Consider the following 14,614-nt stretch of genomic DNA (forward strand, 5'->3'; position numbering starts at 1 on the left):
TTTGCTGAGTCCAAGGCCGCAACGCATTCTCTAAGTCCTTCTTCAGTTAGCTAGAGCCAAAGTTTGCATGGTGCTAAAGTATGAGCAATCTCACAATTTCTAAAAGAAAAAAAAAAAAACAAGACGCACATTAGTATACGAACCAATGCAATATCCCAGTATACACTAACGAGAGAAAAAAGAATTCTCCCGGTGCATTGGTTCTCATCGAGACACCGCTCGTGCGCAGTGGATGATACCTGACGCACGTAACTAAGCTTTTCGGCAAGGGCGACATTGCATACCTGCGCACACGCAAACACAGGAAGTTCTGAACCTATCCGTGCTTTCAAGGCGCGCTTGACATGCGTGAGTGCTGACGACCTCTGCGGCCCGTGATCCGTATTTGGTGCAAAGGCAGGACAAGGTGCTCGAGCGGTAATCCCAATTGATACCACCAAATCCGGAGGTTCTGTTCCTCGTTAACAAAATTATAGTTCTAACCATGCTCACGACCGCTCCATACGCGTGTTATGTTATACGCGTGTTATACTTTTATATTGTTATGGTTGTATGGTTGCATGTTATATCAACCATACTTTTGACAGCACAAAAATAGAACATGTCGTCACGTTAGCATTAACACATTCACACTTAAACAATATTAAAGCATCACAACTCGTAAAGACGTGCTGACCATGCAAATACTATAATAACTACCTGGAGAACTGCCCCTGTGGGAACTAGTAGGGTGATTGCACTGAACGAGACATGCCACAAAGCCACTATCCCTCGACCTTGGTTACGTGTTTTGCGCATTTTAGCAGTTCTTAACGCGTGTAATAACATCAGCTTAATGGTGGGTTCATTGGTAACTTGATAATCACCCGATCAAACGTTGAGGAATTAGAGGAATGGAATTGAACTGCCCGGCAATTCCCGGAGTGGGAATGGGCGATGTTCCAGCATTCCAAGGAATTGAAAGGAATGGAATTTAGGCAACTTGTAATTCCCCGGAATGGAATTGGAATGGAATAGGGACGCCCATTCCGCAACACTGCTCTAGACTAACGAACTCTTTTTCTAGTAACGCAGGAACGGCGGGCGGCGGGGAGGAGCCGGAGGGGAAACTTGTTTTGTAGTCCTTAAGTGGTACCTTAGTATAGTAGAGCACTGACGCAATTTTGTCGTTGATTATGGGGACGGTATTGCTGTCGTAAATATTGGAATGCAACCTTCCTCTCATTCGCAAAGACCGGGCAAAATTCATAATAAAGCAGCCACCACCATTTTCTCTAATCTCAATATTAATTGCAGCGCTCCCACGTGTACAATTTGCAGGTCCCCAGAATTTGACTGTGACCCCGACTACGACTACCACTACGACAACTACAACAAAGAGACCGAGTAAGTAGGTGCCCTTGAAGGCAAGCGCGCCTTGAAAGTCTCGTTTGAGACGACAATGCGTACCTTCATAGTATGGGTTGTAACGATCGCTGGTATATTGTGTGACAATAATACCAGCAAAGGCCTCGCTTTGCTGGCCAAAGCGAGGCTGGCCAAAGCAAAGGCCAAAGGATGTCGCACGCATTCCTGTCGGGGATAGGAAATAATGGTATCTTAACGGATACCCATAATGTGGTTCTGATGCACTGCACATGTGTTATAAAGACGCAATTGTCAGAAAACTTTGTACAGGTCGGAGGCCTTATTTTTTTTACACATTTCAGTCCCCGTAAAAACTCCTACTTCACTGCGTGATTGCGAAACTGTTGTTTTTGGCCATTATTGTGCGCTATGTAATCTTACAATGGGTTTATGACTCAAACACCTGCAGGAAGCAAGTTGATGTATAGAAAGAAATTAAATTGACGCGAAGAGGACGACATATTGTTCTTTTACCTTGAAAAATAAATAGAACAAATGCCGAAAATAATTAAACCATGTGCGAAGGATATACGTCTGATCTCGAACTTTATATTTCCACAGAAAGAAAAGCAGTAGCGAACTTTATCCAAATCAGTGGGAAACCATTCGGTGCAGAAACTGATTTTGCGTTATGTCTTCCTTTCATAGTCCGCGTCCTCTGCGCCAAAGTTTTCACCTGAGTCTGCAATATGCACAATAGACGTAAGCGAATGTTCGGAGTAACCTCGGCTGGCGGTTCTATTTCAGCTTAGCTACTCTCCAAATGTTCCAGCATTGGTCAGGTCTTTCAAGATAGTGCCAGTCGTGCTTCAAATAAAGACTGGGTGGACAATTCTATCCTTTCACTTGACCGACATCAGAGTAGTAGTAGTAGTAGTGACTTCATTTGAGCTCGAGGCGTTTTCAGACGCCAGACGGAGCGGTTCCCAGGTCGCGGGAACCGTATTGGGCCAGCAGCTCCTGGCACCTGGCCGTCAGCGCGAGCTGGGTCGGCAGGGCGGGGCTGGACCGCAAGGTCTCCCATTGCTCGTGGAGTGGGGTGGGGGGGGTGGAGGGAGGGTGGGGGGGTATAGGGGCTTTGAGTTCAGTGCACTCCGCCAGTATGTGTGCGAGCGTGCCGCTGTTTGTTTTACAGAATGGGCAGCAGAGATATTTCAAAAAAGTATCGATGAGCAACAAAGAGGGAAGTTTCATTCATCTAGTATGCGCAACGTGCCGCTGTCTGTCGTTACAGCACATGGTATATGCGACGGCATGAAAAGCAGCGTTCTACGTCATAGACAGCACCGTACACCCCTCTTACATAAGTTTGTGTTTTTCCAATGTAACTTAGCTATTCGCCATGCGGACGCCTGATTTTTTTTTCGAATTGCCTTGCGGTTTAATCTCGCAAGTCAACTTTGCCTTAAAAGAAAAGCCGTGCCGGAATCCGGCTCAAAATCCGTTGTCATATCTCCACATCCTTTTATCTCCATAGTTAACTTAATGCTTTGTGAGGTCACAGTTTCGTAAATAAAATCGGTAGTACAGAAAATCAGAGCGATAACGATGTCATGCAAAATATGGCCAACTGATCAAAGGCTCGGTGTGTCGTTCTCAGGAGGGGCCCAGGAGCGACATTTCTGCCGCTCCACTTCCCGTCCAGGTACGCACGCGTCACCGGGACGCGCTCACTTATGCGTGCACGGCTAGAGAGGGGTGGGATCCAGGGTGGTTGGGGGCAGGGTGGAAGGCGAGCACGTGCGAGCAGGCTTTACGCTCTCAACGACATCTGAAGGCCGATGCCCGGCTTCGGCAGGGATGAAATGCACAAGGTGCGGCCTGCCGCGTGGTGCAACACCACACGAGCCGTGGTGAAGGCGATAACGAATAAACTATCATGCCAGCACGTGCGCCCCTTCCACTCGTTGCAAAAAAAGTGGGCAAGGATTGAAAACATGGGATTCATGCACACGCTCCTTTCAATAAGGTTACAGAGTACCGTACTCTTTTCTCCTATTGTTCCGTGCCGCTGCTAGGATCGTTGGTCCGGTCGCATCACGGGATATTTGTTTACAGTGCGACGGTTCATGTGCCCCGCCATTTTATTGCTCATGCGTTTCCTGTCGGTCAATTGTGGTAGTCTCCTCTCCGCTTGTCCTCCCTGCTCTGAGGCTGCTCGCGACTGGCGTCGTCACGAACGCGCATCAAAGATAACACGCTTCGCAGCATCTCAGGTGGAGAAATGTGTCCGAAGATGCCGTGTGGCTGGTCGTCGGCAGTGTTCTTTACAAATGACCTTGTCAAAGTTAGCGGTGAGGCCGCAGTACAGGGCCATCTGGCAGCCCTGATAAACACCTAAATGGCCGCTGTTGCTCATTTGCGGGCCTATGTAACGGTTCCTTATCTTATCTTGTAACACTAGCCCATAACAAGAACGGCCACATAAAACCTGAACAACACCGGCAAATTTATGGCTCCACTTCTTCATACTAAAGCATATTCCTGTTAATGCAAACTCGAGGGTGCAATGGAAATCTGTTCGCATTATCAGAAATTCGTCTTAAGCAGACGTTATTTTGCATTGCATATGACACTGGAGAGCAAAATGGTTGTTCTTCTTAACCATGCAATTCGTTATAACCGAGTTCGTCTTGACGTGAGTAGACTGTACTTCGAAGTGCTCTCCGAAGGCACATCGATAAGTTTGCCTAGTTATTAACAACGTCTGCCCACCAAACATTGCGACCATGGGAAGCGAAATGTGCAGACAACGAAGGTGCGTTATGCATCTACTACACGGTAACTATCAATAGTCTGCTGAATGATTCTTTTGAACTGCCGGGTACAGCTGGATGGGTACCCCGTTCAGCTGTACCCGGCAGTAGGGAGGCAGACACGGCTAGTCGCCCGCATACCTTGATGCGACGACTACCACTTTTCCCCGAAGATCCAAGTGGAAACTTGGCACAACAGAAGGAAATTCTCCGGCGCCCCACGCGAGCCCTCATAACCCCGTGTGGTTCAAACCTCCCTGGTGACTTAACTCGACGAGAGGAGGTTTCGCTGCGGAGAATACGCGTTGGGATGGCCCTTACACCGTCTGTGACTGCCTCTTGGCCATCGCAGTACCGCGGCTCATACGACTCTACCTGCCCATTCTGCGACTCCGCCGTACAGAATGTGAATGTGCAGCATCTGCTATGGACCTGCCCCGGACTGCGTCAGATCCGATTACGGCACCTTCGTGCAACCGGCCTCCACCCTGGCCGCCCTCCAGACCTGCACCGTTGGGTTCATGGACCATTTCATAGGCACCTTCTAGTCTTTATACGAGAAGCAAAGTTGTTCGTGTACCTGTGAATCGTGCACCGTTGTGCCGCAGGGCAAACTTTCTAATAATAAAAAAAAAGAAGTTCGCGCTATGTATTCGCAATTGACAATTGGTTCGAACGCCTTTGAAAGACATTTGAAACAGCCGTGTAGCACAGGTACTAGAGACATGTACAGCAGCCCGCGGGAGTAATGTAAAGCACGCTAATTAACGCTGCGTTGCATGTGCGATTCAACAGCATAACGCCTGCCCATTACTTGTATCTGGAGGCACTGTGTCGCCGCTGTTGTCGACGCGGCACATTTACTGCAGACATTATATTCGCTGCGTAATTGGGTTGCCTGTTTCTAGGAACCATGGGTGCTGTTTACAGGTTACCAAGACGTGGACTGCCAACTCACGTTGAACACTCGCCACACAGAGATAATCTCAACGGGTACACAAATGCATAGTGTGCCTTATTTCGCCGCAGTCATCCAAGAGCTGCTGTGCAGCATTAATCAAGTGGCGGTGGTGCCGTGGAAGTATCCTCCGGACGGGATGTGCACCTACATCTACTACAGCGAGCTCATTGTGACGAAGAACGAGCAACAACAGTACGAGCTGCACGATGCGGTCGGCGACCCCAGTTGGACGATGTTCAAAAAAGAGATGAAGAAACGGACTCGAACGGAGGGCGGGGCCGCCTTTGATGCCCGGTGAGTTGTGTACACAACTTCACGGCTACATGGACGCTGCCCATGATTTTGATAAGTTTTCTACGCGTTTGTCTGGGAACCACCTCACCTGCCCTTCTCAGACGCAGCGATAGAGGGCGCAGTGATCTCGGGGGGGGGGGGGTGGTTTCTTTCTCTGCGGGGGAAGGTTCCTCTCCCTCAAGCTATCGGGGGAAGAGGGGAGGAACCCTCCGCCTGTGTATGTTTGGCTGCCGACTTCTTTGCATAAACCTAGAAATTTGGCGGGCGAAAGTGCTGCCGTTCTGCGACGAGCGTCCGTTTACGTTCAAGCGATGGAGTAAGAAAAGGCAGGGCGGGGGAACGTCGCTTTCTAGGGCGATCAGATAACGCCTCAAGCGCTTTGGCTAGGTTAGGCTAACCGCATCTGTAGCGGGAGGATAAATGGTGTGGTCGCTGCGATCGGCATTTCACTGCACTCCACTCCACTGCGCGGAATGAAGTGTGACCGTTACCATTTCGTCCATCAAGTGCCGCTACCGCTACTTACGTCGTTGCAGCTACGGAGCTTTCTTCGGCATTAGTCTTATTTGTAACGTTATCTGGTTGTCGCCCGCGCCAACCGCAAGTCTCCGTTTTTCCTCCTATATACATTTTTGCTGCATGTTTGGAGCCCACACAATAGAATCATAGAATCACAGCTGCGCTGTTTCAGAAGAATTCACTCCGGGCCGACGGGGTTACATTTTTTAAGACGAACGCATTGAGTGCCTTGATGTTCGAAACGCCAGCTTTGTTGTTTGGTATTGAAGGGCCCCCGCTGTAAAGTGTAATTCCTTCCTAAAGAAAATTGAAAGAAGCGCAAAACCTTCCTAACATCAAAATTTCGTCAAAAATAGGTCAAAGCATTTGCTGAAAGTTAATCTCCTCGATCGTCAAACCTCCAAAAATCCGAATCGCGGACATAAAATAAACCCTTGCGATATTTGTTCCCGCACTACGGAAATCTATCCACAGTACCCTCTCGATAAAAGGAAATCGCTAAAACGGAATTGCTGCTTCAACGGAACAGTAGCCTGTAAGTCGGTTGGTTTTGTATTCAGATAACGTAAAAAAACTCAGTAATCGGAATTAAAACTTCCGCGTCACCGTATAAACGGAACTACGAATGGAACTTCTTGTCAAACGCGTTGTCATGAGAATCAGCTTTTTACTGTTCCGGCTGTTTCGCTTTTTTTTTGACTCCATGTTTTGTTTAACCTCGTTCGCCTCGTAAGCATCGTCTCAGTAGGTGTCAGGCGTGTCAACGCAATGAATGCAACATCAATCTCACAAATCAATCTCAGTAAGCGGAATTCCTGTTAACGGAACTAATATTTTTGGTCCCTTGAAGTTCCGTTTATCCAGAGGCTTCTGTGTATACCAACTATTCAATGTATATCAATACGTGGTGTCGTGTATATCGATATGTGATGATAAGAAGGATATGATTGGGTTGAAGAATTCGGCCGGCATTCTCAGATAATAAACGGGAGCCTACCATTGTCCCCGAAGAAAAAAGAGTATGACAGCTGCACCTTACCGGTGCTCACCTACAGGGCAGAAACTTGGGGGCTCACTAAAAGGGTCCACTTTAAATTAAGGACGACTCAGCGAGAAGTCGAACGCAAGATGATAGGTCCTACATTAAGTTCAAAGAACAGAGCGGAGTAGGTTAGTGAAAAGACGCTTGTTAAGGACATATCAATACAAATTAAGAAGACAAAATGGGCGTGGACAGGGGACGTAATGAGAAGGCCAGAAAACCGTTGGTCATTAAGGGTAACAGCGTGGATCCCCAGAGAAGGCAACCGTGGCAGGGAGTGGCAGAACATTAGATGGGCAGATGGGATAAGAAGTTCGCGGGGATAAATTGGTCTCAGTTCGCGCAGGACCGGGATAATTGGAGATCCATGAGAGAGGCCATTGCCGTGAAGTTTGTGTAGATAGCTGATGATGATGATAGGTGGTTTCTGAGATAGAGGCATACTATTGTACTCCTTCCTCGTTATCGACGAGCGTGTTGTCCTGTCCGTTACGGTTCCTTTTTCGCGATGTTCAAGTCACCGTTTTGACACGACGGAAGCCCTGTTTCACGCATGCGGAGTTTGTCCAGAGACCTTACGAGAGCTTTTAAGTAGATGAAGTGGTCTGTGTAGAAAGGGACTAGTTTTTTGACAGGATGTCATTGGTAGCGCTAGGAAAGCTTTCGCTTGAAAACAAGTTTGTGTTGGTATGGGGAATTAAGCCTGGGTGTTCACAGTAGAAGCCAAGAGCCTTGTTGCCAAGCTACGTAAGCAGGTTTCCATCGTCGGAATATATGATTTAGCCTGGTGCGTGCTGAGCTGACGTCATATCACGTGACAGTTGAGCGTGACGGCCCGCGAGTAGAACATGGGCAGTCCTGTCACGAAGAACCGTGTTCTGGAGCTCTTACGCGATTTGCGCCAGTGGTACTGTCGAAGCTATCGTGCCAAAAGACGACTAACAAACACGAATTAAGGGACGCAAACACGACGTACCAGTAAAAAGTAATCGATGAGTATAACCAGGGAAGCAATAATTTCGCCTTCAAAGAAGGTAAAAAGATTTAAGTTCCCTGAAAATTTTCTTTTGGTTCTTTCAATCGACCAATCGATTTACGCTCTAGTCAATCAGTGAGTCCGTCTGTCAGCCACGCATTCGATCGGTCTGTCGGTCAGTCGCGACTGCGGCGGAGAATCTAAATATCACAATTAGGCGTACGCTTACTGCAAATGCTGTTTACCTGATAGAGTCAAGTCGACCCTCGCTAATTTGAAAACGTCGATTTTAAATTTCGAGTAAATATAAATGATGACCTCGTCCGGGTAATTTCACATGCAATTGATTGGTTAAAATTGCTAGATAATTCGAAGCTAAATCGGTTACTTGGAAGTTATTTCAGGCAAGAAGCACGGAAGTGACTTTTGTTTGTTGATAAGTCTAAATTTTTGAGCGTAACGACAGTGCCATGTTTCGTACTGATGTCTGCGCCATCGCAAGTGAGGATCGCACAGGTTGTGAGGCCGCAGGCCAGTCGAGACTCGCGCCAGCGTACGCGTTTTTCTCTTTTGAGGTCGTCAGCCTTCTTCGTTGCGTACAGCGCTGGGTGAGCAGTATTAGTGGTGGAGACTTCTGGCTTCCATTTGAGCGGAAAGTCTCAACTATTATGCGAACCTATGCCGTATGCTCGACTTGGATCAAGAAGAGAGACTTGTTGTGGGCTAATAACAATTCTTTTCGTGTTCTTGTAACAGGAAAGTTTTATTCCGGTATCCACGAAGATTTAACTTGCGTCATATCCGTCACGGAAATGAAGCCAGTACAACGAAGCAAGCGGCCTGTAAAGGCTGTACCCCTGCACACAGTCTTCTTGCGGGGAAGCACCCTGTAGTACTAAAGAGTACATTATGCTTAGGTAGTTCGTTTCCAGCTTTTATATTTTAACATGAAAGTGATTTGTGTCGGGATACACCGAGATTTCACTGAGGTCATATCCGCCACAGAAATGACGCCAGTACACCTTTGACAAAGCGACCCGCTAGCAGGACGCCGCTCGCTGAGGACACCTACAAGACCGCCGCAAACCGGCAAATCATGCTCAACTGCAGATTTCATTGCACATTTCACTTTCGTGTTTCACCGAATCCTATGACAGAAGAATCAACCGCATTTATTTTTTAATTGGAACTTCGGTTCATTCGAAAAGTTTTGCTGTCTCTGTGGACTTTATATTAACGGTAGTGCACTGTAAATGCTTTGTATTCGTGTGCAGCCCTTGAAGGAATCGTTTTTCATTTTATTGTCATTGTCATTGGTCGTCATCGGCGAAATAGTTATTCCACCCTCAGCGACATTCCCTAGAATTGACGCCAATATTAGCATCTCCTCACTACACTATTCTCTGTATTGCAGCTACATTACAGTGGAAGGCATAAACGGCATTCAGAACGTCCTATTCGGGCTGGCTCAGGAGAATATTCCACACTACGGTGTCCTCAACGTACTGGCCGAAGCGAGTGACCTCAAGCCATTGCTAGACAACACAACAGAAGTAATGCAAGTGAGTATGTTTCAACATAACCGTTTGTCACGCCCTCAAGGCTAATAATCAAGCCACCTGCGTCAATGTAGACTATCACATCACAGGTTAACCTTACACTGTGATTTGTGGAAAACTTTTTTGAGCAGTGATGGTTACCGTATTCCTGCTCCTTCCGTCGTGACGTTCCTCCAAAAAGACATCTAAGCGTGTTCGTCGTATTCCCATTAAAATTGTAGGGTTTACTGTAATACAAGGTATTGTAATTCCCTGGTTAATAGAGTTCCTTCAAATTTTCTGCAACAATTCTCAAAATCTGCAATGTTTTCGGATTTTAGTCAACAAGAGCATTTTGTACTCATATCAGAATGACACAAAGTACTCCAGCCAAATATTGTTGCCCTACGCCCAGCTCACAACCTGAAAACAACCACAAAAAATTTCTCTTCATCGCTTTGGGCATTGTTCAGGCGGCGCTCGAATGACGTCATTCAACTGATAGCGGGGATATTGGCCGCATTCTTTGACTTCAGTTCTACCGCCAGCTTTAGGAAGCGAACAAAAGCAAAGTCCGAACTGGAAGTTGCATCTGCTGTGCCACTCGAAGTTGGCGATTTCGAAACGCTTTCAGGCACGAAGCAAAAAGTGAAACAGTTTTTGGAAGTGTCGCACATTTTCCCTAACGGAAGTCTCAATTGTAACTTTATTCGGACATCTTGAGGAATATAAAATACACTGCGTTCAAAGCGGTTACATTAGGCGACGCCGCCTTTGCCTATCGCTTATGCTAGTAATGGTGAAACGCCCACTTTCCTGTTGATCTCGCAAACCTGTTAATCTGAAATACACCACTCGCTAACCTTCCCGCGTTCTGCCGGCTTGAGTACTGTTAACCTGGCAACTCTGCCTAACGAAAACTATACGAAACGATTTACAGTTTAGTACAGCGTTAGCAAGTTAACGAGCCTAGGTTTCCATCTTTGCCCCTAAGATGCCCAGTTTTTGCGCTCATCCGTGGTGTGGCGCGCACCGGCGGACATACAGCAGGAGTCCCTACGGCTTCGGTTGGAAAAAGACGGACTTGGGAGGCATCTTACACAGGCGGTGTTGCATCAGGAATCACCATAGGGATGTCGTGCTGGGTTTCAACGCGGTCTGTTGCTATCCAATACCATAGTATTTCTTCACACTGCCGCATGCCCCCTCTGGCACGGAGGTGGAATCGGCCCGGTGTGCTGTCCCTGTAGGGATGAATTCAAGTGACGGGAACCGCTTTGGTATCGGGAACGACTTGTTCTGTTGCGGATGAACGTCGCGTACCACCGCAGAAAACTGGCAAAGCTAGCTGACCGAGACTGGTGAACGGTGAGAGGCGGTGCCCTTTTACCGTTGGCCATGAACCTGACCAGTCGCAGGAGGCGACAAAGCAGGCGGTCTTTTTCAGACGCCCGTCTTTCTTGGGTTATCTAAACGTAAATATTTCTGTCTGTCTGTCTGTCGGTCTGTCTGACTGTCTGTCTGCATCTGCCTGTCTTCCTTGCCTGTCTGTCGGTCTGCGTCTGTCTGTCTGCCTGTCTGTCTGTCTGTATGCTTGTCTCTGTCTCTGTCTGTCGGCGTGTCTATCACTCAATTCAGCCAGAAGTTTTACTAGTAAGCCTGGTCAGTAATGGACCACTGACAACTGGGAATCAGCGAGAGTTGTGAGAGGAATAGGAATGTAGGAGTGGGGAAGGGGGAGGCAATGCGGGATGTATAGAGCGAGGAGAACAGATAGGTGGAGGGACAAGAAGGTGCAAAAAGGGTGTTGGAGCTGAAGGTGGAGAGGAGGACTCGGAGGACCTGAATGACCCTATTCCAGGGCTCTTTTTGACCCCTGCTTCTGCTTGACGTGCCCCAGGCGCCCTAGTAACGTCCGCAGTTCTGAGAGACCAACAATCCAAATATGTGACCATCTGATCAATAAAGTTTCCAAGATACTCAACCTCCGGCTGCACCTTCGAAAATTGGGATGCAGCAAGACCATGAATGAAAAACTGAAATCGACCAATGAACATTCGACTCACCAGGAGAATCGCAACCAGAAACCGTGGTGTGAAAAAAAATTGGATGTCACGAGGATATTATAAAGTACTTTGTCATTTAGGAATCGTTTACAGCACGCCATACCTCAGCCTTTGGGCTCATGAAACTGAAGAGATTGGCATTATTATACCGAAGCGCTATAAACAAGCGGTAGGCCCACAAAAGTGAACCAATGGTTACAGACCAGAACAAGTAGGCCTCTGTAACACGTTCGAAGAACGAAGCACAACCCATATGATGACCCATATGATCACAACCCAAATGAGGGTACCCGTAGAACACTATTTGGGCTTTTCGACGCAGGAAACTCCCGGGAGTTGAGGCAAAACATCACTAGCGATATCATGGCGGACAAGACTATCTATCGATCATCATAATCAAAACCATAACATCATAGTCGTCGTCATCATCGTCAACAACAACATCATCATCCATATCTTCACGAATATGTCTACGCCCACTGCAGAGCAAACGCTTCTCCCATAGATCTCAAATTATCCAGTTCCAATGTTAACTGCGACCAATTCATCCCGCAAACTTCTTGATCTCATCTTCCAACCCAACTTTCTGGCGCTCCCTGTCGTGCTTACCTTCTCTAGGGATATACTTTGTTGCCCTTAATGTCCAATGGTTATTTTGCCTTCACATTATGGTGCCCTGCCCACTTCCAATTTTTCTTCATTTCCACTAACATGTCCTTCACACGCATTTCTTCCCCGATCTCACTCCGCTCTCTTCTTGTCCCTTAACATTACACCTATCATCCTCTACTCTGCGCGGAACGCGCAAGCAGGCAGTGTTTCCCGGTCCCCCACCTCGCCCTCTCCCGTGAAGCCGCATCTGTGGTCGGGAAAGCACAAACCTCCTCTCTTATCACTCCATCTCGCATAACATTACATGCATGGCATCCTCTCGCGTCCCACTTGCCCGACACCCAACTACCCTCCCTGCCCATCAGTACGACACCTTAAATGGGAGTGCCATCCGCCAGACCTACCACCATACCTGCATTCCAGCATCGCTTCCTTGGACTACTGGTTGAACCCAGGTCCTGGGAGATGTCAAATCGACAGAACTTTTGGCAGCCCACTGCCTTCGTGTTAGTGTGGACCTCTGGAAGTTCTACAGACCAGCCATCTCCAAATGAAGATCCTGTGGCACGACAGCCCGGACTAGGGCTGTTTAAAGAATAAAGTTTTTTTCTCTCTCTCCGTTCCTATCGACCGGATCCCTCCAGAATATGCACCGGAGGCTACACAGAGACCGCAAGCCGAAAAGAGCACCACCACCGAATCACACATCTATGCCGCAAACCGTAAAGCGGCACTTTAACTGATGCCACACCACTGCACAATATGGGCGCTGGCCGCAATCAAAGAATTGTGGTTGCTGCAGGGATCGATGGAAGTAGAAACACTGTCTCCACCATGGCAATTTTGATACACGTCGACGTTTCTGAAGCCGAATATGAGGCTACTGCCTGGGCCATTGCTTAAGAACGAACAGTACTTTACTGCGTCATTGATGTTGGCTCTGACTCCACGAAGGCGTGCTGAAACTTCTCCTACGACATCGTTTTCGAAGTAGCCAAGAAGATTCTGTTCACCCGTTCATCAAGGGATTGCCACACAAGCACAAATTTTCACCTGATTTAGACCCCGACCTACTCTGGCAATGGGGGCAATGATCGAGCTCACGCCGAGGCCAGCGCTCTAAACCCACCTGGCGCACAAGCATTGAGTCCTTCAAATTCGCCCTCAGCCGGCCTCTTCCGGGAACACCCGTAACAAATAAACACTAATCGGTGGAATTCATACACGACGTTCTGGGAGTTTTGCCGAAGTCGCATCTTTTTGAGCAAGGAGTCGACGGCTACCAGATCCTCATCCCATCCTCACAAGGACATCCCCGACAGCCCTAGGAAGACTCCAAATAAGCACGGTCATGTGTCTAATAAACTACGCCAGTTTTATCCTGACAAGTTAGCCAACCCCAAGTGCAAGTCGTGCGGCGCTGACACAATCGCGGTCTGGCTATGCAGCCGCAACACGGGTCTCTCGCCAGCTTCTCCCAGCGTTTCTCGACCCGGCGCCCACCGTCTCTAAGTTTCACGCCACATCGCACTGCACAAACACAAGTCGCCACTACCAGCACAATTCCCTTTTCCCTCGTCCCCCTCATAGGCCTTGGAGGCTTATCATGGGCAGCCGCTTGCTCGACAACCAGCACTGTTTTTCGAAATATCTGTGACCAAATCTACGGCACTGGTATTCCCCTGAGCCGGAGCCTAGGCCATCTATCTCTCAACCCCGTTTAAAGCTCAATAATTTGTGTTTATTACCTCTTTGCAGCGTTACCGCGTTCTCCGTCGGCCTTTCCACCCGTGCCGCCCTCCTCTAATACCATGCAATATCTTTATATCCCTTTTATCTTTATACCCCTTATATCCTTACATCCTAAGCTCCCCCCTGCAATATCCTTCACCACCATCCATTCTCCTTCTCTCTCCTGCCTCCTGCCTTCCTAACCCCCTCACACTTTTTTATTTATCACTTTATATTCATCTACAGCACTTCGAAATTCCCTCTCAGAATTAGCCCCGTTACAGTACACTTTCCACCAACCTCTTCCTTTCCCATCCTCCTCATGTGCACGCTATTGATATCATCAGCTGCACTTAAAGGGACACTGAAGTGATATGTAAACATTGCGGGATTACTAGCGCAAATTGTAGTCCGGAGTCCCCAGGCCATGTTTCGACCACTCTAGGCGCGTTTACGCGATTTTATTTAGTAGAAAAACTAATTCGAAAATGCTGTCCTCCTCTCTTTACGCTCGCCCATTTTCTGTGGCGTTTTCGTGTGACGTCAGGAGGGGATGAGCTGGCAATTGGCTGCGCCACGGCTGCGCTACTGCACGGCTCCCCGGCCGACAAAGTCAGTCGGCCCAGCGTTTCGTCCGCCGGCCGCCGGCAGGTCGTCGCAATCAAGGAGGTTAAAAAAAATTGCTTGGTCGCAATTCGTTCGCTTAGTTGAA

General features: G+C 48.0%; 1 protein-coding gene across 1 annotated transcript in view; it reads left to right on the plus strand.

Annotated features, from left to right (window-relative positions):
- The window catches only part of LOC144148625 (uncharacterized), a 56,978-nt gene that overhangs the window by 16,276 nt on the left and 26,088 nt on the right, over positions 1-14,614 (plus strand). Inside the window, exons 2-4 of the mRNA XM_077680136.1 lie at positions 1,321-1,386; positions 5,173-5,418; positions 9,370-9,517. Coding sequence (XP_077536262.1) covers positions 1,321-1,386; positions 5,173-5,418; positions 9,370-9,517 — 460 coding nt within the window. The remainder of the gene's footprint in view (positions 1-1,320; positions 1,387-5,172; positions 5,419-9,369; positions 9,518-14,614) is intronic.

The sequence above is a fragment of the Haemaphysalis longicornis genome, unplaced genomic scaffold (genome assembly GCF_048455015.1).
Source record: "Haemaphysalis longicornis isolate Haplotype H1 unplaced genomic scaffold, Haemaphysalis longicornis Haplotype H1 scaffold_8, whole genome shotgun sequence".
Taxonomy (NCBI): Eukaryota; Metazoa; Arthropoda; class Arachnida; order Ixodida; family Ixodidae; genus Haemaphysalis; species Haemaphysalis longicornis.